We start from the raw sequence: 25,360 nt of genomic DNA on the forward strand, positions 1-25,360 counted from the left end.
TATGGTCACAGCTCATGGAGACACACAGATTTAAGTGCCTTCCTTTTGTGTCTCTATTTTAACAGCTCCTTATCACCATTCAACTAAACTGTTTGTACAGCTCCAAGTATCCACAACTCATGAGACATTTGTCTTCATCTCGTTCTCAAATTCTCTCTGACAAGGAAACGCTACATCTCACTCAGAGAAAGATAAAATTGTCTTTTAGCTGTTGATAAAACTATTTTTAAAAGGGTAGCATTAGGCGATTTCAAAGAAAAAGCAGTGCCCTTTGGAACTGTGCTATTATCGTCTTCCTACAATTCTTTCACGAAAGTCACAAACCAGAGTGCAACTACCCAAATGTTTCCAGAGCAGCAAACTGTCACCTTCTATATATAACCCAGGTGTCATGGTTCAACCCCAGTCTTATCTGTCAGGCTTAGAGGTATGGCAACACACAATGTTTGTAAGGCTGTGGATACATTTAATTACAGCTATTTACTCACAGTAAGCTTTGGCAATCGCTTCAAGTCACTACTATGTGTGTTGATGGAGTCTGTGAAGTTTGGGGAAGGCTGTTAGCATCCATACTCCTGGGAACTCTGCTGCAGAATAAATAATACAGATTTCTCTCCCACACACTCTCCTCTCAACTGAAAAACAGATTTTATAGCTAAAAGTCTTAAAAATCATCTTTGGAAACGCTTGAATAAGTTAGGCTGTATAAAACAACTAGGTGATAAATACCTTCTCAATTTATCGACACTTCTTACAACACACTAGATCGATCGCACTGCTGCTCCTCCTGGACCTAATTTACTGCTGTCTCATTCAGACACATGGAGAATTTACATTACGCTGGCCAAGACATCGTCATGTTCCCTCGCGTTACTTCAGTTTGTCCCCTCAGAAGGCACTATGGGCACCGTCACCATTCAACAACTTGTGAGCATTTGGACCCTTTGTTCCTGTCAAATACATTCAAGAAGACTCTACCTGTAAAGCCACTGTTGTCAGCCTAATGAGTAAAAGTTAACACCCTGAACTTCACAGGCCTATGAACAGATAATTAGGTGACAAAGGCAGCCATATTATCACTTAAACTAATTCTGTCATGGAGCGAAATCTGTAAAACCACTTACATTATGCAGTCTAGTTCAATCATTCTGCTGGGAAATCAAGACTATAAAGAGTTTGCTCAGATTAGGATACAGACCCCTTTATTTTGCTAATCGGTTAGCTAATAGACTAGCAGACAAAATTTTTAATTAAAAGAAAAGCACAACACACCAACACTCCCCCCACTCCCCCACAAACACACCCACAATAAAAACCAAACAAACCCCACAAACACCCAACCAAACAGATTTTCCTCAAAAATCCAAACCAGAAATCCCTGAAAATTACATTATTTAAATTTAAGACTTCAGCATCACCTCACAGTGGCAGAGTACATCCAGGGAACGGACTTTAGGTGGACTGGTAGGCCTAATAAAACAATGTTGTGCCCAACTGCTTTCATAATAAGGTCTTTATATTTGATCTCATTTAAATTCACTGCGCATGTAAGGCAAAGGTAATTATTATTAAAATAACATTAAATACACTGCCTGACTACATCCAAAGCTTTAGAAGCCTCCATTTGAAGCAGTTTGTAACCATCTTTTCATATGTGCATAGCTGAAGACAATGGGAGCATAATTTCCCAGTTATTTACATTATGTGAGAATCCTTCACTGTTGCCATGTGATTTTGGCAGTTACAAATTTCAATACAATTCTAAAATATGCATATTTATATTTGGATTTGTCTTTGAAAGGAGGGGAGGCGAAAGAACTTCAAGGGATTCAGTGAACAAAAGCCTTCCAGCTTTCAGTAGCAGGTGGGGTTTAGGGAGAGGTATGCACCTGCCTGGCAATGGGATCCCAGCAAAGGCACTCCTCCTCATCCTCCTCAGCCTCCCCTGCACAGAGCAGCTGGGACAAAGCCTTCACTACGCACAAGCAGGCAGAAGCTCTTCCAAACACAAAAAAAGGAGGGGCTTGTAAAGACAACTGCATATGGGCACTAGAAATAACTCCTGAACACCACGTTCTTTGCATTGTCACACCACATGCTTTTTTAAATGCACAAATCACAATAGTTAAGATGCTGCTTTTGGCTGCAGGCTGGTAGCAGGGTCTCTGTACAAAGGCCTGAAGGCACCGGCGGAGCAGCCCCAGAGCTGGGGGAGCTCTGTTTGAGGGCTGGGGCTGTTACCTTTCAGGTCTCTCTTGGGTTTTCAATACCCTGATGCAGACACATTTTTCTTCCACTTGCTTATTTCTTGGAGAGAGATTTTTTTTTTTTTTTTAAGTAATTTAAGATCTCATTTAGCCCAAACAGGAAGAGAAACAACTCTAGCAGATAGTTATTACATTGTTGTATTATTTTATTGTGCAAAGTTCACTTAAAACCACCTGATACTAAACTATACTGATTGGTACAGTAAACTACATTTGCCACTGCAAGAGAAAATGTTATTTCTTAGAATTCCGTATTGGTGCAGAACCAAACTACATATTTTAGGACTCTTGAAGCAATAGTACCTCAGCTTTGCAGCTATTGCGACAACTTAGAAGTTCATCTGCAATCTAATTAATCTTTTTCATCATGAACTCACAGTTTTAGCAAATCTAGAAATGCAACTGAAACAACAGTTTTCCAAAATATGGGAAAATAGATTTGTCAGTATACAAAATTCAAACTGAAAGGGAGGCAGGAATTTATTAACACAGGAACAGGACAAGCACTGAGCCCAGTTTATACATTGGCTTCAGTCTTTACATGCTCCAGTAATTTTGTACATGGCTCTCAAAAAAAGTGCAAACACCTAAAGGCCGGACAGATGTGGTCAGCAGGAACCCAAATCACAGCATAGAGAACGGCCTGACAGTTCAGAGAAAGTCATCAGGACAAATGCCTGTGTGCAACCACACCGTGGATGCAGCTCTTACCTGGGAAGCTGAAGGAACAGAGTCTGTCTCAGCAGGACTCGGCAGAACTCAGCCACATCAGTCCCAGCGCCCGGCTGACTCGGAGCAGAGGTAAGCACAAGCCACCCAACCCTTCTGCTTCCTGCAGCTAAGAAAACTGAACATTTGTGTTTGATCAATTTATCCAGAACTTCTGTGATTGGGTTGCTGGGTTTTCTGGTTTGCAGGTTTGGTTTTCTTTTGTTTCCCCTATGCAAAAAGGCCACAGGAGATTTCAAAGGGAGTCAGCTGGTGACAACAGAAGGGAGGGCAGTAGACCTTACCTTAGACAAGCAATGGCTAAATACATTGAAAAAAATACAGCAAATACTTTCTTGGAGAAAAGTAGAGATTTGAATTTGACAATACAACAGCAACATAAGCAGTTTACTTTCAGATCATTATAACAATTTAAAGAGTCTAATAAATTATATTTTGTCTTACTGTATTAATGCACAGGCTATAGAAGTACACCTTGACATATCCTGGACTACAAGGAAATTTTAATCCATCCTTACATGTGTCTCCTTTTACCTAGTTAAAACAAATTAAGTGCAAAGCAGTATGGCCCCTAAGGCTGATGGTGTGGCGCCTCCCCCATCAAGCCACCTACCCAGCTGCAGCAGGTGCTTGAGAACCATCTCACTACTATTTGCACTTGTATTACACAGAAATCATTGTACCCACCACTGAAAATGCATCACAGCCACACCACAGCACCTGCTCACCTTGGTTAATCCAGTGCTGACAACAGGCTTGGGGTTTGTTTGGTTGGGGTTTTATTCCCCTTTTCTTTAACAGGTGTAAACACATGCCCTGTGAGTTACACAAGTAACACCAGAAGCAAAGGGCAGCCACCTGAACTGCACATTCATGGTGCCTTGGGACATTTGACCTCTTTCATGATGTGTTCTTCAGCTAAAAAGCATTCTCTTTATTAGTGAATAGCAAATGTTTTCATACCTTCATATTGTTCACTAAAGTTAAACAGTAACTGTGTGCTGCAACAGCAGCTTCTTTTTGTCTACAACTACTAGATATAATCCAGAGCCAGAAACACTAGAATGAAACCCCATCACACACACTGCTATTGCACGTGGCAGCCTGACCTACCTCACCTTTCAGCAGATGCCAACAGAAATATGCATGATTAAGAGTTCAGTTGCCTCAGTTTCTACCCAGTTTTATACTTCTTTTTCACTTAGGAAACCTGGCAGAAACTGGTTTCGGTTGATTTTCTTGTTGATTCCCTCCCAGCCCCAAGTTGCACCAGTGAAGCCAGAATTTACTGAACACCTCATATACCACCCCTAACAATGCTGCCCTCATCCCCAGCCCCTAAGAAAAAGGAGCTGATGAGCTGTTCATTACCTTGTTCAACAGATCGAATATATTTCTCAAGCTCCTAAGCACTCATGAGCAAATAAACACTGGAATTTCCAGAAATTACACCTGTCAACATTATTCTATGTTCAAGTCGTCCGTTTGCCACTTTGCCAGAAGCACACAACTCATTTCATCATGTTCTTTCAGTCAGAGGTTTATCAATGCAGTAGGTTCTTTCCACTCTTGTTAGAAAGACAAAAGAACAATCAAGGATCTTAATTCTCAGTAAGTAAAGCACTTTTTTTCCCCTCCAAAGTCATGATGGCTATTAAATAGACTAAAAATCTGAGTATGTATCTATTTTCCAAGCATGAAGTTTGTATTTGCATCCACCATGTGCCAACAGCTCATCATTATGAGTTTTTTCATCATCTTATTTGAAATTCAAGTCACGGATCTTTCCCTTTACATCACACAATGTCATAGCAAACTCAATAGCCCTAAAATACAAACAGCTGAATAGAGGCAAGACAGGAGTGGCAAAACTGCCAGACATAATCGCAGGACAGCAGTGACGCCTAGGGGCTACTGGGCTGGGAGAAGCTCTCTGACAAAGGCTGTTCCACACAGTTCTGCAGTGTAACGCCAGCCATGATCTACGAGTGCTGACAGAAGGCACATCACCAAGGTGGAGCACAGGAATACCTGAAGCCACGTTTATCTTATACTCTTATTCCAATTCCAAAAATTTAACAGAATCAGAAATAACGGAAACATTATCTGGCAATTTATTGCTTAAAGTTCTCCCAACGTTATATATCAGTTGTCAAAACTTGCACCCAAAGGCTAGCACGACACCTCTACTGAGTTGCACAGATACTCCGTACACGTGCACACTGCTCACATTTTCAGTTCTGTAAAAGGCTTCATCAATACATCTCTCCTCTGCAGATTTAGCTGAGCAAGGAACCAAGGTGCTATTAAGACAAGAGTGTTTTCAGACTTCACATACATAGAACTGCTCCTGAATTGACCCTAAATACATAAGACTTCAAAGGCACTCGGGTGATGTGTTGAACAATCGCACTTTCATATGCATGTCTGGGAATAAAGTGCACAACACTACAAATTCTGCTGTTGGTGTGAAGGTAATTCACCTGTGTGGTGAACGGTTTTGTGATACAGAGACACCTTGATTTTGCAGCTCACAGACATATCCGGGTCTGTCCTGACCAAACTAGGGCTTGCAGTAGATTGTTGTGTTTTAAAAAAAACAAACCTCTCAAAACAGTGGTCCAAAGCAGCATCCCACACCCACTACAGTACATCACTGCTCGAAGCGAGAAAACAGAAATCTTCACACCTCCACTACTTTCTCCTCTCAGAGTATAAAACAAGAACATCAACAGGAAAGTATGCTAGGTTGGCAAGTTTTGGCAATCTGCAGAAGACACAACACTTCATGACAGAAGATAACATCACTGTACAAAGCAAATTGAAGCGGCATAACTGGAGTTCTCTACCTCTAAGCTACCAGCATAACACCATAGAGGGCTGCGGGAAAAAAGGTATCCACAGCTGGCATTAAACAAAGCAAAAAGGACAACAATGACTTGGAACAAACACACAGAACCCGGCTGCACACACTCTTCCAGACAGTAAATTCATACACCTTCAGAATGACTAGTCAATACAAAGATTCAGTCTTCCATTTGTCCAGTGAACTTACAGGTCAGACAAGCTGGCAACAATTTTACTTCAGGACAGTAAGCCACAACTAACTTTAGCTTACAAGTTCCTCAGTTTGAGTATCAGTTCACACACTATCAGAAATGTATATATTTTTGCTTTTTACATGGAGTAGAAGGCTCAAGGAACAAAAAGGCAACTAAAAATATATCTATTTTATTTACCAGTTTTCTAAAAAGCGAAGTCATAAAAATTAGTCACAAGTGGCAAAACCAAAATATATTGCACAGTGTACAGAAAACATCGTTGACATGTTGACAAAGTGTCATCACAAATAAATCATCTTACAACAGTTTGGAAAAACTACAGCTTCAGAATCTTATCTATAAATGGAGGCATGTAGATTTAAAGTTATAGGGAAGTATTTATATACCACCCTGTAAATGCAAACACTTTTAAGGATGCAAGATTAAGTCCATAAGAAAGCACATCCACAAAATGCTCTAAATATACTTTTCTCTTCCTTTCACTAAGTTATGGTTACAAGATGGTAATTGGAAAAAAAAAAAGAATAAGAAAAAAAGAAAGAAGCAAAAAAAAAAAAGCATGCTAAAGCAAATTTCAAAGTGGTTTAGAAGTCCCTGAAAATAATTTGTATAATTATGATGCACTCCTTTTACATAAAGCTTTTTTTTCCAAAACCCTGGTCCAATTGAAACTATTTGTGTTCACATGTAAAAATGGAATATATTTAACATGTTGGTATAGCTGCACTGTTCCATTTATGGTTAAAACATTTAATACATCAGACTCAAACACCAACATTTAAAAATTTCTCATTCAGTTTATATTTACACATATTTAAGTTTGACCTTACTAAACTATTAAAGACAGGAACCAGATCTTGCTAGGTAGTGCTTTGCACTACATGTAAGATATTTTTTAAATTGTGATTCTACTTGTTTCACAAGTTCACACACTCTGCTATCTGTAGAACCTGTCCCCAGTGCAAGTTTCCTCATGACACTGTCCAATTAATAACAAATTACTTGACACAAATACCAGTCACTTCCGCATGTTTCGGTGGTGTCAGATCTAACTTCACATCCTCTTCATATGTGAAGATAAAGATTTTTATAGAATGAACATAACCTTAACATTTTGGTGAACAGAAATGTTATCTGAATAAAAAAGAAAATGTGTTCCATGAAAAATATTTTGAGACAAACATATCAAAGTAAATGGAATTTCTCCATGTTTTCCGCCCAAAGACCGGCAGCTGACACCTAGCAATACAACTAAATGTCCTTTAACTAACTAATATATTAAAGTTGCTCTTTTGTGATCTCTTCCAACATCCAACAGGTATAAACAGCACAAGAACATAAAGTACACATATTCAAGTCCATACAATCTCAGAGGCATTAAAATTAAATCCTTGACAAAGGATTCCAGCCATGTTAAATTTTAGATAATGCAATTCAAATATAGTGAAAGTCAATGCTATTCTCGAAATCACTCTTGTTATAAGAACTATCTTCGAATGACAAGAAATGTCTAATTCCCTCTTGCCACATACAAGTTTGATGTTGGTTTAGCCACACCAGAAAAACTGATGGCCAACCTCCTGACAGAACGAATCAGAAATAAAGGTTAAATTTATACCAAGCTTTGTCTAACAGTCACTGGAGCACACGCAGTCATCCTCTGTGGTCTTAGTTTTTAAAAGCTTTAAGCATAAAGGTTTCTTGTGTATAAATTCTCAGAAATTATGTTTCAAGGTAATAAACAGTCCAAAGTATTGTAGTGTCCATTTAAATAAAAGGCTACAAACTTGTCAGCACTCATCTATACGTTCTTACACATTCACAGAAATATTTTAACCCAAGACCATCTTACAAAATTAGTTCAACATTTCTCTTAGACAAAAAAGGCTCCTACATTCAAAACTACAAGAAACAAAGAGGATGGGATCAACTGGTATGAGAAGGGCAAGTGTGAATTGATTTGCTTGAAGGTTTTATCTTCTTAGTATTTGAAGTGGTCCAGAATACTAGAACAATGATAAAGAGCCTTTAAGCAAAATTTTAAAACAATTTATAATGCTGAATCATTACCAAAAGAAGATTTCAAGGACCGTATGTACATAAGGGGATTTTCAGTACTCATTAACCCACTCTACAAAAAACAGTAGGCATCAATGAAATTTTCTATAGTTTATAAAGAAATAGTTGAGGCATATAAGTGCAAAATGAGTCTTTCTTTTTTAAAGAAAAGCTATACCATCTTCAACAATGTCCTTATTGGGAAGAGATTGCCACCATTTAAAAAGAGATTCATTCACAAATGACTCTTCTAGAGCAAGAAAAACACATTTGTTTTTTTGAACTGCATTCATCTTGCTGATACAAGATTAAAACCTTCATGGATCATCACTGTAGTTTTGAAGCAGCTTTGAAAACAACAGGCTCAAAGGCTATGTTTGTTCTTCACTGACTTGGCTCAGGGAAACCAAGTTGTTTTCCCCACTGTCTTCAATCATTTCATTAAGGTCCATTTCATGGATTTCTTCACCATATGATGTATAAAAATTGCTCTGTATATTGTCCTCACAAAAAATACATTCCTAAAAATAAAAAAAAATGAAGTTATAGAAACACTCATAAGGAAAAAACAAAACACACATGCTTTTCTAAACAGTCCGTTTGCATGTGATCCCTGATTTCAAGGGAACCTTTACATCTGTGCTGCAAATATCAGAAATATTCCACTCTCCAACTTTCCCCCATATAATAATTTTATAATGAGTTTTCAAATACTTGTATTGATTTACTACACTACTGGAAGCTGTTATGTCTGAGATCATTTATAATGCTGACATTTTACATACACTTCCAATCACCTTTTCCTCCATCTGATTGCTAACCCTGCAGTAATATATTGATGTCAGCTGCAGTGCTTAAGAAACTGAAGCAACGTACGCTTACACAAGTTGGATGCTGTAGTGTTAATGCTGCACTAACGTTAACTTCAGGATTAGGATTTCACTGCAGTGCTGTTACACTAACTTTGGAAACTCATCTGCAAAGTTCCTCTGCATTTGATAACGTCTGTGCAAATAAGCTACAGATGATAGAAAGCTTAGGGAAAAGAGAATGCCATCAGGTATTTGTGTGTGCAAAAGTAAAACAGACTGCAAGGATGCTCTGTTTTGTGTGGTGGTTTGTTATTGTTGTGGTTTTTCTTTTTTTAAGCCATTAATCCACTCATGGAATCAATGCAAGAGAGGGTCCTCTCTGAGAAGTCTGGTAGAAAAAAAGAACAGTGTAGTCCCATTAATTTTGTACTTTCCAGAAAGCAATGAGCATAAATTTCTGCACACAAAATGGAGATTTTTATGTAGTGAAGTTTCTGACTGTGTTGATAAAGGATTTCAAGCAGATACACAGAAATTTAGAAATAGGAAGGAAATTTCTTCTACTACTGTATTCACCAGTACTTTGGCTTTCCCATTGGAAAGATGACTTATGATAAATTAAATCAAGCTGGAAACCACTGCATGGAAGTTTGAATTAACATTTTTCTGTGTGTAACTGGCCAAGCTTCCCTAGGAACAGCAATGGGAAAGTAACATAGGCAGCTAGTAATTTAAGCATTGTTATACATGCAAAAGTAACTAACTCATTTAAACTTACAGAATTAGCAACAGTTTTTGGCAGTCCACCTTGCTGGATCCACGGATGAACTTCAATAAGCTCTTTTTTTTGTTCTTCTGTAAATTTTGGCTGTAGTTTCTGCATTTGCTTTAACTTCTGCTTATCTTCTTTTAACACTGTTTCCAAATCTCTAAAATAAAATGTATTTAAGAAACTGAGCTTAAACAGTTTCTGGGCTTCATGCCTATATAAGGTTATGCAGACAAATACTAACATTTTTAAATACTATTTTTGTTCTGGAATGTTAAGCTTACAAATCTTATACTGGAAGAAAACTAAATGTGATTATTTCAGCAGCTTTCTACATTTGCAGACAACCTTTGTATATCTCTGCCAGCTCATTGTTTTTTCAAATCTCATCACAGTGAAAAGTGTTTTCTTAAAGCTATTCAGGCACCAACAGTGAAACCACCAAGAACTCCAGTTTCCCACTGCTGCGGGAAGTTCCAAGTTCTCCTTCACTGGGAAACAACTCAAAACAGACACTAGATTCATGTATGAGTTACTAAAGCAGAAGTAGTAAGACATGTTTAAGAAGGTTATCAAGAATGGATTAAACTTCAGGACTGAGAGGAAGAAGACTTAGAAAACACCGCCCTATTTCAGTAGCCAAAGTTCTCTCTCCCCTCAATGTCTCAACTTGATTCAGAAACCTATTATAAAAACCCTGCACCACAGGAAACATTAACAAGCTATATATCTCTATAAAAGATGACAATAGCAAGCAAGTTCTAAGAAACCCAGTACTATTTCTGTTCCTTACAGCATTACCTAAGAACAGGTTGGCTTTACACATCTCTTCCTGGGCATCACACTCTCACAGTGAGCTTAACTCTTCTTATCACAGTATCCTATTTCATACTATGTTCTCTCTGGCAGGCTCTGCTACTCTTACAGTCTACAGGAATTCTCAGCTATAGTTATCAGCCTTCAGGCTAAAAAAAACCAAGAAATGCCAAGGCATTTTTAAATCTAGGCAAAAATTCTGAAGTTCTTAGGATGTGTTCTCTATTCCCATGCCCATCATCCCTGCACTTCTCTATTTTGAAAGCTTGTCTTCTTCCTTTCAAAGGACTTGTCTTCACTGAAACTTCCTATGCCTTTCAAAATACCATCCACTGCTCCCAAGAAATAAAAACAAGATGATAAAAAAAAAAATCTGGAGACTTGTCACCCTCTATCCCCCTATATCTGCTTTCTGCTAGCGAAGCAGGGCAGCATTTGATTTCTTTTTTTGGTAAAGATTTTTCTGTTAGAAACCTTATTATTTTTACCTTCTACTTCCTTGTCCTATTTGAATGGGAATTTATGGAGAGTAACAAACATGTGGAAGTTAACAACCCAGGAAAAAAAAAACACAAGACAGAAAGCAGTGTATCACAGAACATGTCATCACAGGGACAACAGCCAGGGAGTACAGATTCTTCCATGCTACCGACCATCAAGAGATTTAAGAATACTTGCCAGGATCTATTAATCAGACCACAAAGACTCCTAGGTAAATAGTTACAAGTCGCTAACTATAAAACACCTTCAAAAAATAAACAGTTAATTTCAACCTAGGTAATTGATCTAAAAATACAGGTAAACCTAAATAAAATGATTTTTACTTTTTGAGAACTTCTTGTGTAGTATACAAAAGACATAAAGGAAGCAACAACTCCTCTTGACATTGAGCTAAACATTAAAACCAATTTACTTCTATTGAGACAGAGATCCATATATATCTTTCCTTCCTATCTTTCCTTTCTCTCCCAACATAGAGACACAGTTCACGAAAGACTATGACATTGGAATTACCGTGAAGGTATCTGGTAAGTCATCATGACAGTGTCATCCGTGTTTGCCATCAATAGCCAAATAGGATCCTGAAGGACATATTTAATGAAGTGCTCACTTTCTTCTATTTCTGCCTTCATTTTGGTTTTATGATGATTTTCTGAGGAATCAATACTCCCGAAGTATTTGCTGGTATGACTAGTTTCACTACTACCTTTAAAAAGAAATTCAAAGTTTCATTATCAATTGTCAAATATAGAGGTTATCTGAATGCTTTTTAAAACAGAAAAAATTAAGGAGAACTGGAAGTATAAATACAACCACTATCTTATTTCATTCCTTAAAGAGAGGGAACTTCCACCCTTAGGTAATTGCATTAACATTTAAAAACCTTAAATTCCAACAGAATAATTAGCTTGCTTAAATTAAAACCCCTGAAATTAAACACAAAGGGTATGCTATTTTCTCTTCATTATTCCATCATACCTATATAATATCTTAACTGCTATTTTATACACACTTAAAAAAGGTTCTATACTGTAAATCAAGCACAATAGAAACTTTCACGTTATGTAATAAAAAAAGAAATAAAGAATAAACAATGTGATGAGTATTGAAGACAATAAAGATTTTTTCATAAAGCACTTGATGTTCAAGTGGTGTCTGCAATCCCTCCCACTCCTCTGAAATGCTCACAGAGCACTTGCTGCCAGTGTTACCTGTTCTGCTCCCTGACATGCCGCAGCCATTGGATCCAGACCCCAGGGACTCAGCAGCTGCAGATACACCACTCCCTGAAGAAGCTGAACCAGTGCCTGAACATGCATCTTCTTGAAGTAAAATGTCAAGCAGGACACTAGACATGGAGAGTGCATCACTATTTTGAGCATCCATCAGAGATTCAGCCTAGCGATAAGAAGGGGAGGGGAAAACACAAAATTAACAAAGCCAAACCCAAACAACAAGGCTATTTCATTACTAATCATTTACATTTAATATTAATCGATCTCACTTTATATTCTAATACATTTAAACAGTTATTCAAAGAGAGACAACCAACAATAACATATGCCAAGATGAAACGAAGAATAATAAAGTGGCCTGATAGGCAGACAAGTGGTCCATCAGTAACATAGATTTTAACTCAGCTTCTCTTTAAAATCATATATACTTTAGTAAGGAAGTAAAGGAAGGCATTTGCTATTCACTTTTGACTGCCCCTACTGTTCTGGGCAAGTCCAAATTTACCCAAGTCACCTAAGACACACTAGCAGTTGCTCCTACTATAATCTACTTCAGAAAGATTTATATCAACAGTCCATCACTGTTACTACTCTCTGCATGATGAGAAGGAGGAAGGTGTTCCCAGAAGCAAGCTTGCTAGGCGAGATCATTTATTTGTATGTTTTTAAGGGAAAGAGCACTGACTACGCTTATATCTAACATTAGCAAAACCTCACTGCAAGTCAGCTTGAAGATTAAATATTAGAAATTATCGTTGATGGAACTTAACAAAATACATAAGAGTGGAAATAAATAGCTTTATCCTTAACACATTCCTGCACAAATGCCTCTATTGTCCTCATTTTCCAGTAAGTGAGGAGGAAGTTACAGAAAATTACATTTTGCAGGTTTCTAAATAACAGTACGTAACAGTTCAGGGAAATTCAAAAGAATTTGCCAGCAAAATTGTTACTAAGTTTTTCTTAAAATCAAGCTTCTTTGAATTCGGCAGAGGCATCTCAGAGCACACAGTAGGTTACAGGCTGTCACAGATGCACTGTTATACCACAGCAGCCAGAAGTACTTGTAAGATTTCAGAGATATTATACAGTGCACAGAATATGCTAGCCAAAATATGGCATTGGATGCATACATCCCTGAAAATGTATCCATAAGTGGCATTCCCACAAATATGATAGAGAATCTTTTCATGAAAACCAAATGTATTTGTCCTCATGATCATGAATTAACAAGCATGTAACAACAGAATGTGACAAGTTTATGCACTTGTATCAAATCAATTTTGGAAGTTTCTCTAGAAAAACAGAGATAAAATACCATTTTCTGTGGTCTCCTTCCACTCGTCCCTCTTAAGGATCAGTATCAAGAATATTAGGTAAAATAAATCATCTGGAAACCAGCCATATTCATATTAAAAAAAAAAAGTGGAACAAAACTGTTTCAGGATGTATTTTCAAGCTTCCCAGTGTAAATTTAGAAGAACAACAAGGTGGTTTTAATTGTTAGAGGTTAAGACTATTCTAATGATAGGACTTCATGTTTTATTCAGTCTGCTGAAGTTTGATTTTACTAACTACAATTGTGAGTCCATCTCCTGGTATTTTATTGATTGATCACTCTCTATCACTAAAAAATAGGTTCCACAAGTGAAAGGACTGAAAACGATGTAGCAGAGATGGGAAAACAGAAAGAGGGAAAAAAACAAGCATTTTGGGTATCCCTACATATTAACAGCTTCAGATACGTTCAAGAACGCAAAGACTTAAAAGTAACCAACATCAGCATACTTACTGGTAAGGATCCCTTTCTACTACAGTTATCAGTTGTCATGATTTGGCCTATGGCTCCTTCCTCACTTAAACCTCCATGTAAACCCGCAGGAGCTCCAGTTTCAGCGGTTTTTGTGGTTTCTTCCAGCTGTAGAAGATTCAGAGGAGAACTGCACCTTGACTGGAACAGAGGTGGGGAAGCCTGGTCTTGAGGACCCACTGACTGCGGAGTGCAGGAACGGGATGGCTCATTTCGTGGCTCTGTGACAGGAACCTTTTCACTCTCTGCTGGTGGATTGTAATGGAATGGCTGCGTTGGAAAAAATGCCTGTTGTGGGAAAGGGCTGGGTGTAGTGAATGGTGGCTGTGTGGGAAATACTGTCTGCGAAGGGAAAGTGGAATGGGCAGGGAAGTTGGGTTGGCTGTGGTAAAGTGTTTGAGGTACATTATTGTTCATCTCCGGGTAGACATAGTTGGGGAGCACAAGAGCTACGACAGGTGTCATGAGGGGTGTGGAGAACTGGGACGGCTGCATAGGGCAACTACTTCCAGAGTCTGGCAACTGATTAAAACCAGAGAGTGAAGTCTCAGGAGCTGGTGGCACGGTCCCTGCTGCTGGAAAAACAGGAAGAGGATATGCAGGCATAACAGCAGGAAAAGACATTGCTGAATAGCTTGCTTGTGAAGTGTCTGATGGTGACCAAGCGGTAGTATTTAAACCTTGAAGAGGGAACCGATGGGGGAATTTAGTTCCAGAAGTTGTACTGTCCGAAGACTCCTGTGGTTTCATGCGCTTTGATTTCCTGTTCTTTCCATTTTTCTTCCAAGATTGATCCATTCCAGAAGTGCCATTTCTTTGTCCACGGCCACCTGCAAAAAATAAAAAAAGTCAAGAAGGATCCTATTTGCAATCTGATGGATCTCTTTCACCTTGTCACCCCTACAAGTCACTCAAAACCCAGCTCTGGACTTTGTCTACCCACATGGAAGCATTCGGTAATGGGTCAGGTTGACTTTTACCTCTAGCACAAGAGCTAACTGGGTAATAAAAACCATACTGACACACCATCAAGAGAGCAGCAGTAGATCAGTTCAGGCTCAAATGTGTATCACCCAAACAGCACAAAACTGCGAAACAGTGGCTCCCAGAGGAGCTAACTTCTAATTACTCCAGCAATTACAATTAAAGCAATATGGGACATGACTGAAAGCATTTCTAGACAGTTAAGGTCATGCAGATTACTAATTGAAAAGGTAAGAAGCAAAAAAACCACCAACAACACAAAAACAAAAAACCAAAACCAAACAAAAAACCAAAACCAAACAAAAAAGCTAAACACATGAGGAGAGGAAGTAGACATAAAAATAATTTCCTGAGGGAGGGGGAAAAAGCATGCTACCTTTATGACCTTATTTTAGGAGAAATCTGCACCAAGTCACTCTTCCCTAGGTAAAGGCTGTCAGGTTCATCTGATTACAGACAGGAGGAAATCCATAAAAAAATCTTCTGGCACTAAAAGCTGCTCAAACCTTCAGTTTGTCTAAAGCTTATTTAGATAGGTAAAAACTTAGAGTACAAAGGTCACAAGGGTACTAAAGGGTTCCAGAACAGGTTTCCTAAATCAAGGACCTGCACAACTATTTAAATAAAATATGAAAGATAAGAATCTGCAAAAAAATGCTTTACAGTGCCTGACTTCTGTTCCAAGTCAAGTCAGGAAAGACACAGGAACAAAGTCAGATCAGTATCAAGCACTTCTGAAAATGCCATCCGGAGTTCCTAGTCTTAATAAACAAAACAATCTCACTATTGGAGCTAGTCTGTGCCAGTTCCACCCCACTGATCATATTATTAGCTTAAAGATAACCAAGCAATTATCAGACTGTTTCACTGATTACACAATAGTGGCGTGGTGGAAACTGGATGTAAAGCAAAAGGGGCTGGAAAAAAACCCAAAACCACAAACATGAAAAAGAGATAGATGGAAAGACAGAAAGAAAAGGGAATACAGGCACAGATACAGTAGCTAAAGCATATTTTTTGTCCCTTGAAAGTAGCTGCATGACAGTAATATTACAGTGAACTGATATAAATGAAAATATTAGTTACTAAAATGTCGCTTATAACATTAAAAGCTATATTCCATTCTCAATTTTCAACCAAGACTTACCAGAACGAATTTTTCTGTGGGACTTTAAAAATAGCATGCAATTGTCACTATTCACAGTGGCCCCAAAATACAGCTAAAAATGGAAGTGTCCTCGCAACAGGATTTACTTTCTATATAAATACAAATTTTATCACGAAAATCATTCCCATACCACGTTCGCCAGGCCGTCCTTTTGGTTTATCTTGTAAGTAGTGATTGCAGTGGGACTGAAAGATATTAAATCTCTTGATTTCTTTAAACTTATTCAAAAAGCTCTGCTCCTCTTTTTGCGTATGCACTGCAAGGACTTCCTTTGTAAGTCCCAGTTTTTTAAATGGCTCCTTTTCTTGATTTACGTGTGCAGAGCTGGATGGAGGAGCAAGAAGTTGGCCATCTAACAGTTCTGCTCCACTTGGACCATCTTCTATCATTTCTACAGAAACAGGAGGAAAAATATAAATCAAGAGGAAGCAAAAAAAAACAACAAACAACTCTATGTGCATTTTAAACTATTACGGTTCTGTAATAATTTTGCTGTAAGTTTAAGATAGAAATTATGTTCTTATTTATTCCATAGGAACATTATAGCTGTAAAAAAATATCAAGTCACAAATAGATATGAGCTGTTCACATATCTGAGGATTCTGAGGATTGCCATTTTGGAGAAAATTTATTAGAAAAATCATACCTAATTCAGGTTGCGGTTTTTTGTCTCCAACATGAACAATGGTGCTACTGTAGCTGCACTGACTTGTGAGAGACACAACACTTTCAGGCTTGCCAGGTAAAGCCAAAGATGTTAAGTGTGCACCAACCACTGGGGGACCGTTTGATTTACCAGATGCCTTCAACATAGCAGGATCTATCAAATAAATAAATAAATAAATAAATAAAAAATAAAAAAGATTTATACTTTACTGAACATAAACAAAAGCAAATACAAGCTTTATGCTCCTACAGTTGCAAAACAATAGAGGCTAAACTGTGCTTTACAAGACACAAAATGAACTGTTTACTTTATGCATTCCACCAAGAACATTTTAGGAACAGAACAATTTCTGAGCAACCAAAACCAATCCTCTGCTTTCACACAGAGCCATGACAGATCTTTTCAATGAAGGACTTTCTGCTCTTTCCTGGTCTTACCTCTTCCTTCACGGCACAATTTTGGAAGAAACTTTCTGGCCTCTTCCAGCCTAAGATTAAGTCTCACCCAGCTCCCATACTGTTGCACACTCATCACTGTCATTAGCTGGTTATCCTTAGAGCTTTGCTCTGAGCATCCACCTATTTAAATTTTCACAGCTGAAAGCTATACACAATAATCCAGCAGAAATCATACCAGTGCCTCATAAAACAGCATTTAAACATTCATTCTCTAGTAAGCATGCTTGGCATAACACATAAGACCTGAAGTTTGCCTTTTTCTGACTAGAGTACATTGGTGGCTTCATTGTTCCCAGCCATCAGTGCACCAAAAAGCTACCAAACCCACATCATCTCCTGTCAACAAGAACTGCATAAACTCCAAATGACAGAAGAAATTGTGTTCTTAATTGCATGGTGCTAGTTCCATAATTTCTTCCTCTCTAGTTCTCAAGGCATTTCAATTCCTTCTACAGGACACTATGTTCCCATGTATACTGAAACCTTCTAATTTGATTCTAAAAGCTGCATTAGATCTTCTTTTTGAAGCTTATCCAAAGGAAATACAGACAAGATCATTCCCAAGACCAATTTCTGAGATATTGCACCAGAAACTCCCCCTTCAGCCTCATAACAATAAGGCTGAATCAGCAAGTATCTTAACTTACGCATAGTTCTTCATCAATCTTACAAATTTCATACTAACCAAACAGTTATGTCCTTCACTTTAGCTCCCCATGCAAACAGGGACCATATCAAGTGCTGGACTTACATCCTAACTAAGTTAAAGATTTTGCCTATAGCCGACATTTTAGATAGCTATCCTCAATAATTCCCATCTCTTCTTTTAATGGCTAGACATTGCCTTCAAATTGGTTCTTGTGCCTCACACAACACTGAGAGCAGCCCGATGCAGTATTTTACCCTCTTGGTTTTTTGTGGGTTTTGTTTTGGTTTTTTAATGTGCACAACGAAGAAATGGAAGTGTTAGATGCATATTTTTGTTGCAATTAATTAACTGCCAGGTTCTTCAGCTGGTTATTCTTAAACGTTACAACTCAAACACACTTTGTACATTTGATAATGATTCAAATCCTAAAACTCAAAATCCTGAAGTATTTTGTACAGTATAAATAAGCTTATTGCATCTACAATCCAAATATTCAATCAACTACTCAGTGTTTTGGTTGTAAGGAAGATTTTCATGCTAAAGTTAGATCACCAACATGTAACACTGAGAAAACAGCTATGAGGTCATGCTTAAGCTACACTCATCATTATTCTGCAAAGAGGTAACATCCAACTGGCTGCTAGCAGAAGTCAATCAAGAAGCAGCTGTGATGTAGAGATACCTTCCAAGGGCCGTATAGCATTATCAGCTGTTTTTTGTTCATGAACTCCAGAATTCAGTGATGCAACGCTTGATGAAGGTTCACATTTTCTTTTTGCTGTACCAGGCACATTACAACTCTCCAAGTACCTAAAATACAATGTTTTAATAATATTAGATATACAAGACTTAACTCTGGAAGTCAAGAGTAATTTACAAGCTGGCTGGTTACCTGATGACACTGTCCAAACAGCTAATTTGTTGATAAGAATATACAGGTTGTTCTTTCCAAGCCAGCTCTTCAGTAGTCACATTTTTGGGAGCAGCTGTTACTGCAGTATCCTTTCCCACTACATCTTTCACCTGACCACCAGGACCATTTTGTTTTTCTGTGAAGAGAGATATCACTATTATGCAATTACAGCATTAAATTCTTGCAAATTCCTCTAAAAGCTTATAAGTTATAACCAATTATTAGAAGAATAACCTATTAACATATGCAGAATTTCAATCTCATTAGTAAGATTTTCTTTTATCAACTTAAAAATTCCTGAGGTTACAGCACAAACAGGAAAGACAACCACCATAACACTTTCATCCACCTCACACAAAAGAAGTTTGACTTGTATGAAAAATTGAGCTACAATTAAAGTACTTCAAAACAACAGCTCTAGAACATGCTTTCACTGTGTGTTACGCTATTTTAAATCGAGATACAGCTGAACACAATATTTGCCTGAACACAGTGGAGATACACAGCATAATATAATTTTAATTTATAAAAATGCTGCATTTGTTAGAACTAAACTAGAAAAAAATCCTACCATCATACTATATGAGGCACCAGTGCAATAGACTAATACTCAACTTGCTAATGTCTTACCTGCAAAAGGCTCTCTCTTATATCCCAGTTTTCCTTTATTGTCACTGAAAACACGCTGTCCTTTATTTTTTACCTTACGGGCATCTTGACAAACCTCCTGAAAGGAGATCATTGAAAAGATTTGTTATTACATTCTGACATAAAATACCATGCACAGAGATTCCTCAGTAGAGTAAACCTAATCTTAGTTAATCTCTACCTTAAAATTAGCCTGATCACTGGTGAAATTCTGATGTACAGAATTTTATTGTGCAACAGCAGAATTTTGGCAAGTCCGGTCAGATGCAGGAATCAGATTTGGGAGAATTAGCCTGTAAGCAATGTAACTAAGAAAAAGAAAAATTTGGCTTTCAGAATTAAACACAGCTTGGGGAGTTACAACAAATTTGGGAAGAACAACATGAAAGTCAAAATGACTAGAGATATTAAAAGGTGCAGCTCTTTTGACTGCATCCACATTCAGTACGTTACTGTCTGTCAGATTTACTTTGCGTATGGAACAGTTCTGTTAAGCATAGATACAAGTTTAATGCTGCTGTTTTGTTCAGGCTAATGGAATTACAAAAGTTATATCTCATTATCAACTAGATGTAGCAATGGCCCAATCTACAGTTAAGTTTTAAGCTCAAAAAAAAGAGTTTATTTTATTTCATTACATGTTATATAGTGTATCTTTGCAACATAAAAAGTGATCAAGGTCAAACTATCACTTGGTTATGCAGGTATTACTGCATTTTATCTTATTGGCTTTATTTGAGTAAACAGTAATTATAGACTTTCTCTTTCAAAAAGAAACTGCTTTCAAGTATCAAACTGGTGTTCCCAGAAACACAACACGTAACGTATAACAGACACTAAAATAAGTTAACACACTGTACAGCTTTACATTCTTTATACACACCAGCTCTCACACCTATAACTGTGCTTCAGTACCCTGAGAGTTCATCTACAGCAGAAGAGTTTAGTCCCCTACACAGAAAGGTTTTTTTCCATGTTAAACAAAAAAGAAAGACAACTTTTACTTTATCCCATTTCTAATTTCAAGGAGTAGTAAAAGAGGAGTTTTTTACTTTTAGCATAAGTTTGTTTTGTGCCACATACTTGAATAAAAAAAAATAAAACCTACTGGTTTATCCTTATGAGTGTCTTCATTATTATTTCCTGTGCTGTCACTGGAGGATGCCACACTCATTAAGTGTTCATGTGAACCGTTGCTACCCAGACTCCCATAGCCACTGGATCCACTGTTGTGTACAGGCTGTTAACAACAACAAAAATATATATGCACATATCCCAGCATGCCAGCTTTAAACAAAACTGAAATTGTTACTAATAATTCCATCTGAGGAAAAAAGGATTTATTTTGGGTGGTGGTTTGTTTTGACTTTTTTTTTTTTTTTTGGTGAGGACTCCATAGCTCCTTAAAGTACAAACTGGACCTTTAATGTACTTCAGTAAGACTTGTCTGGTAATTGTGAGTGTAAGTCATTTCCAGGATTGTGTCCAGAAATTCCCATACAGTAGTAGACAGCTAAACAAAACATCACACAAAGATAAATGCCCTTTTTAGAGTGGGAAATTAAAATGGTAACATTAAAGCCCATGCTGTACCTGCAGTAATAGCCGATATATTTGTTCTGTGATTTCCTGAACACTGGGATGAAGGATTCTATCCTCTGTATAGTTGGGGGCAGCAAAGACATCTTCATTTAAGGGACCTCTGTATAAACCAAACATATCCCAGCTCATTACAAGCGCAAGTACTTCAATCACAGAGAGACCACAAGTCCAATTTACCACTTACATATAGTAAACAGAATCTGATGCTTATTCTATTTCATCTACAACCTTTGAATCTAATACACACCCTTACTTGCTTTGAGCATGACTTCCCTCTTCTGAAGCAACTCTTGACATTGCTGGCAGAAATTTAAGGACTTCATACTTCTCTTTGAAGCAGTTACTACATCACAAACCCCAAATTTAAAAAGGAAGCAATATGTATAAGTGATGGTTTTACCCCTGAACATCTCTTGTATCTTTCTTAATGATCACTATGTAAATCTGAGGAAAATAAAAATAAATAAATAAATATATTTAAGTCCCAAAAGTTTGACTTACGTCCTAACTTTGTGTCTTCCAATAATAAATGAAACTTTTCGACTCCAAGGGTTGATGAAACTGGACCAGCTAGTGTCCATGGTTATATAATCTCCATTTCTAGTGCAAAACCTGATGGGTGAATAGTCAAAAGGCTGCCCTCCATACTGAAGTACTGTAATGAAGGATTAAAAAAAAAAAAAATAAATCAGATTAATATTTGCACAATTCTACTTAAAGATTCAGGATTTTACAATGAATTGCAAAGGAGGAAAATGGTATTTGAAAAAATAGCTGGTATGCCTATATGTTCAGAAATGCTGGGCTACTAGAATAAGCAGACCTTCATAATTTACTGGACTATGTCAAGAAAATCACCTTCAGAACATGACAAGCTTAAGATGACTGAAGAAATAGCTTCACTTTTTCAAAGTTTAACAAATTAGCATTTCCAGAATGAATCTCATTTTCTTCTCCATCAGTAAGACAGACTACCATTTAAAGTATGACAACTTCCATCACTCCATTCTCAGAAAAATTTATGTATGAAATATTCGTTTACAGTCAGTTTGTTTACAGCAGACACACATGCTTCATATCAAACATGAAATAGAGTGATTTCTCAGTTTCATCTACATGCATGAAGAATAAAGTTGTAAAGGACTCACTATTTACTTGCAGAAAAATTCATAGTCACAATTAATTTTCACCTCCTACTTGCTGATGTCTTTTAGTCATTATTATTATTATAGTAACTTTTAGAAAAACAAAATGTTTCTGCCACAGTAAGAAATTACATACTTTTTTTGTGAATTGCTAGCATTAAGGGTCTGTCATTTGGGTGAAGATGCACCAACACTGGTGTTCCTATTAAGTCCTGAGGTAGGTATCCCAACAGAGGTACTGCCCTGTGGAAAGAAAAACAAGAAAAAAGAAAAAAGGTAGAATAAATGCATATGTAACCTTTAAAATGTTTCCATTTTACATTTTCTTTTCTCTTTTTCCTATAAAGAGAACAAAAAATGTTAAGTTTAAATTTATGCAAATAGTAGTGCCAAATTAATAGTAGTAGCACTCCTTGAACAAGAGGGTTTTCATTTGTTTGTGGGATGGTTGGGGTTTTTTTTGGTAACTTTACAAAACATGATCAGACCAAATCAAGGAGTCTACTACATCAGTTCTGTCCTTTCTGTGCTGCCTATTTCTAGAGGATAAATACCCTAATTTCAAAAGAGCATTAATGAAGTTTAGTCTTGTAAAACACTGATGAAGGTAAATAGTACCCCAACCTACGGGCTGCAAGCCAAGGCTAAGGATCACAGGATTCCTGTAGCTGAACTAGCAACAGGGCAGTTGACGAGGACTCAAGAAAACTTTCTCACAGGCAAGTTAACAGTTTGACTCATAAAAGAGCTGCAAGAAAGCAAGCTTATTAATTAAATCAGAGAAACAAAAGTAATGTTACCAAATTCCCGCACATCAACGACCACTTGTAATGATGTGAGCAACTAATTTTTTGTGATGAAATAATTTTCATTGATCCTTAAAGTATTCATATTAAGGAGAAAGAGTGAAAGTTCACAAATACCACTTTGCACCTTACCCTGAAAGCTAATTGCCAAAAATATGCTTTGGACCTGTACACCTTCGCCCCAGCCCCCTTCACTGAGGAAGGCCCAGGAGCAGAAAGATACTCAGGCATTTGGTCAGCTCTAATGAAGAACTCAGCCACAGTGCACCAGAGACACAGGATCTGTGTTGTGTTGAACCTCAAAAGCATTATGGGGCAAATGCCTTCAACACTGCACTTGCAGTAACCCACTGGAATTAGATCAGTTCTCCAAAACATCAAGCATTCAGGGGAAAATGAGGATAGCAACCAATGCCTTATTATTGAAGCAATTAGTTAAATAATGAGGATTAAAAGCTTGTGGATGATCTAGAGCAAAAAATTTACAAAGCTGAAACTGGCATGAAACTCATACCAAATCATATCATTTTGACACATTAACATTTAAAAATGCTGCCAAGTTCAAAGCAGGTAAGAAAAGTTATGTCACTAGGATTTTAAAATACTAGTCAACTCTGAATTACTTCAGTCAGGATTACATCAATTAATGTTGTAAGTAATAAAAGAAAACAAGAGGTTTTGTTCAGTGCTGTTCCTATTCTTTGCCAGCTGTTTTAAGAAAAGCCTGGCAAGCTCCACATTTATGCTGTGACACAACAACTACCCTAAAAAGGATAAAATTTTAAACTGTTATTTATTAACCTAGTTATAAAGATGTAAATTCAGTCACTTCTATTAAAAAAAAACCAAAACAAAACCAAACATACACACACAAAAAAGCTACAAAAACCACTCCTACACATTTTTATATTGATATGAAGAACACTGAAGAGTCAGCGATCTAAAATATAGGACCAATGAGCAGAGACTGATCTGGGCTTGCCTGTTTTGATGAAGAGGAGACTAAGGGATTATCCAGGAGCTTCCCACAACTACTGGAAAAAGGATTTACAAAGATGGAGTTAAATTTTCTTCATGGTGTCAGACCATAAAACTATGGGCAATGGCCCCAGAGCGCTGTCTGGAAATCTTATGCTGCATGTTAGGAAAAGTTTGTTAACAAAGTTAGTACTGCAACACAGTAAGAGTTTCCCATACAGATTGTGTAATCTCTGTCCTTGGAGGTTTTCAGGCATTATTGACACAAGGTCACAGATGACCTAATCTAGAACTGGGCAAGGATTCATTTCAAGCAAAAGGATGGAACAGAGACCTCCAGCAGTCCCTTCCAACCAGCATTTCTGTGATCATATAATGCTATATTTGAGAATACTTGATTCACTATCTACTACAGGCAGTACCCCAGCATCATTATGCTTCCTCATAATGAATAACTCAAAATAATTCAGAGTTTAAGTTAATAAACTCATTTTATGAACACAAATGCGCATATGGCATAAGAATGGCTGATGAGGAATGGCAGCAAATTTAGTTTCTGTTTTACAGAATGACATTTGAAGTGTCACAACAACATGGAATAAGAAGTCTCTTTACATTCTTATTGCAAGTTAAATAGGAAAAGTGCTTTAAATTCATTTACTAAGATAACTCTACCGTGAACTATACAGAACTCCTTGCACCCATCACACACATCAAGTATCAAATACATTTTAAAGACAAATATATACAGGAATGATCCATTTAATTTCAGGAGAATAGTTATATGTACTTAATATATTCTGTGCAGTGATCCACCTGCAGAGTTAGGACAAATAATCATTTTTCCAACCCATGAACACATACTGATTACAGAATTAACTTTATTTTATGCAAGTCAGGCAACGGTTTCAGCTTTATATTATGAACAATTCTCATTCAACAGCAGGTGTTCAATATCAGACTCTACTTTCTTTAAGAATGTATGTTTTGTGTACTCTTCCTAACACTGGAGAGCTTTGGAGTAATAAACTGCATATGCATACCTTGGTAAATGTTTGTCTGGCTGCCAATGCTCTCAGGAGCTAAATAATTAAAAGTAAAATCAACCACACAGATTGCAAGAACAGAAAATAAATGAAGAAAAGTCCTGATACCAGACCAAGATGTAATCAAGCCTCAGAGTGTTCAGAAATGGTATTTGAGAATAAATTATAACAACAGACTAACAGGAAAGAAGCTTCCATAGAAAGGGATTTACTGTACTCACTCCACCCAAGCCCGAG

At 37.3% G+C, this 25,360-nt stretch overlaps 1 protein-coding gene across 4 annotated transcripts in view; it reads right to left on the reverse strand.

The window, feature by feature from the left end:
- Window positions 1-6,194: 6,194 nt before the first annotated feature.
- PER2 (period circadian regulator 2) overlaps window positions 6,195-25,360 on the reverse strand; it is a 51,143-nt gene continuing 31,977 nt past the window's right edge. For all 4 annotated transcript variants that reach the window (XM_080349574.1, XM_080349573.1, XM_080349572.1 and 1 more), the window contains 14 exons: window positions 22,430-22,536; window positions 21,650-21,803; window positions 21,140-21,248; window positions 20,655-20,786; window positions 19,529-19,625; window positions 18,878-19,034; window positions 18,668-18,795; window positions 16,858-17,031; window positions 16,342-16,602; window positions 14,042-14,889; window positions 12,226-12,412; window positions 11,528-11,720; window positions 9,707-9,857; window positions 6,195-8,637 (listed from right to left, as the gene is read on the reverse strand). In XM_080349574.1, coding sequence (XP_080205700.1) covers window positions 8,488-8,637; window positions 9,707-9,857; window positions 11,528-11,720; window positions 12,226-12,412; window positions 14,042-14,889; window positions 16,342-16,602; window positions 16,858-17,031; window positions 18,668-18,795; window positions 18,878-19,034; window positions 19,529-19,625; window positions 20,655-20,786; window positions 21,140-21,248; window positions 21,650-21,803; window positions 22,430-22,536 — 2,848 coding nt within the window. In that variant the 3' untranslated portion in view covers window positions 6,195-8,487. The remainder of the gene's footprint in view (window positions 8,638-9,706; window positions 9,858-11,527; window positions 11,721-12,225; window positions 12,413-14,041; window positions 14,890-16,341; window positions 16,603-16,857; window positions 17,032-18,667; window positions 18,796-18,877; window positions 19,035-19,528; window positions 19,626-20,654; window positions 20,787-21,139; window positions 21,249-21,649; window positions 21,804-22,429; window positions 22,537-25,360) is intronic.

This window comes from Nesoenas mayeri, assembly GCF_963082525.1.
Source record: "Nesoenas mayeri genome assembly, chromosome: 9".
NCBI classification, from domain to species: Eukaryota; Metazoa; Chordata; class Aves; order Columbiformes; family Columbidae; genus Nesoenas; species Nesoenas mayeri.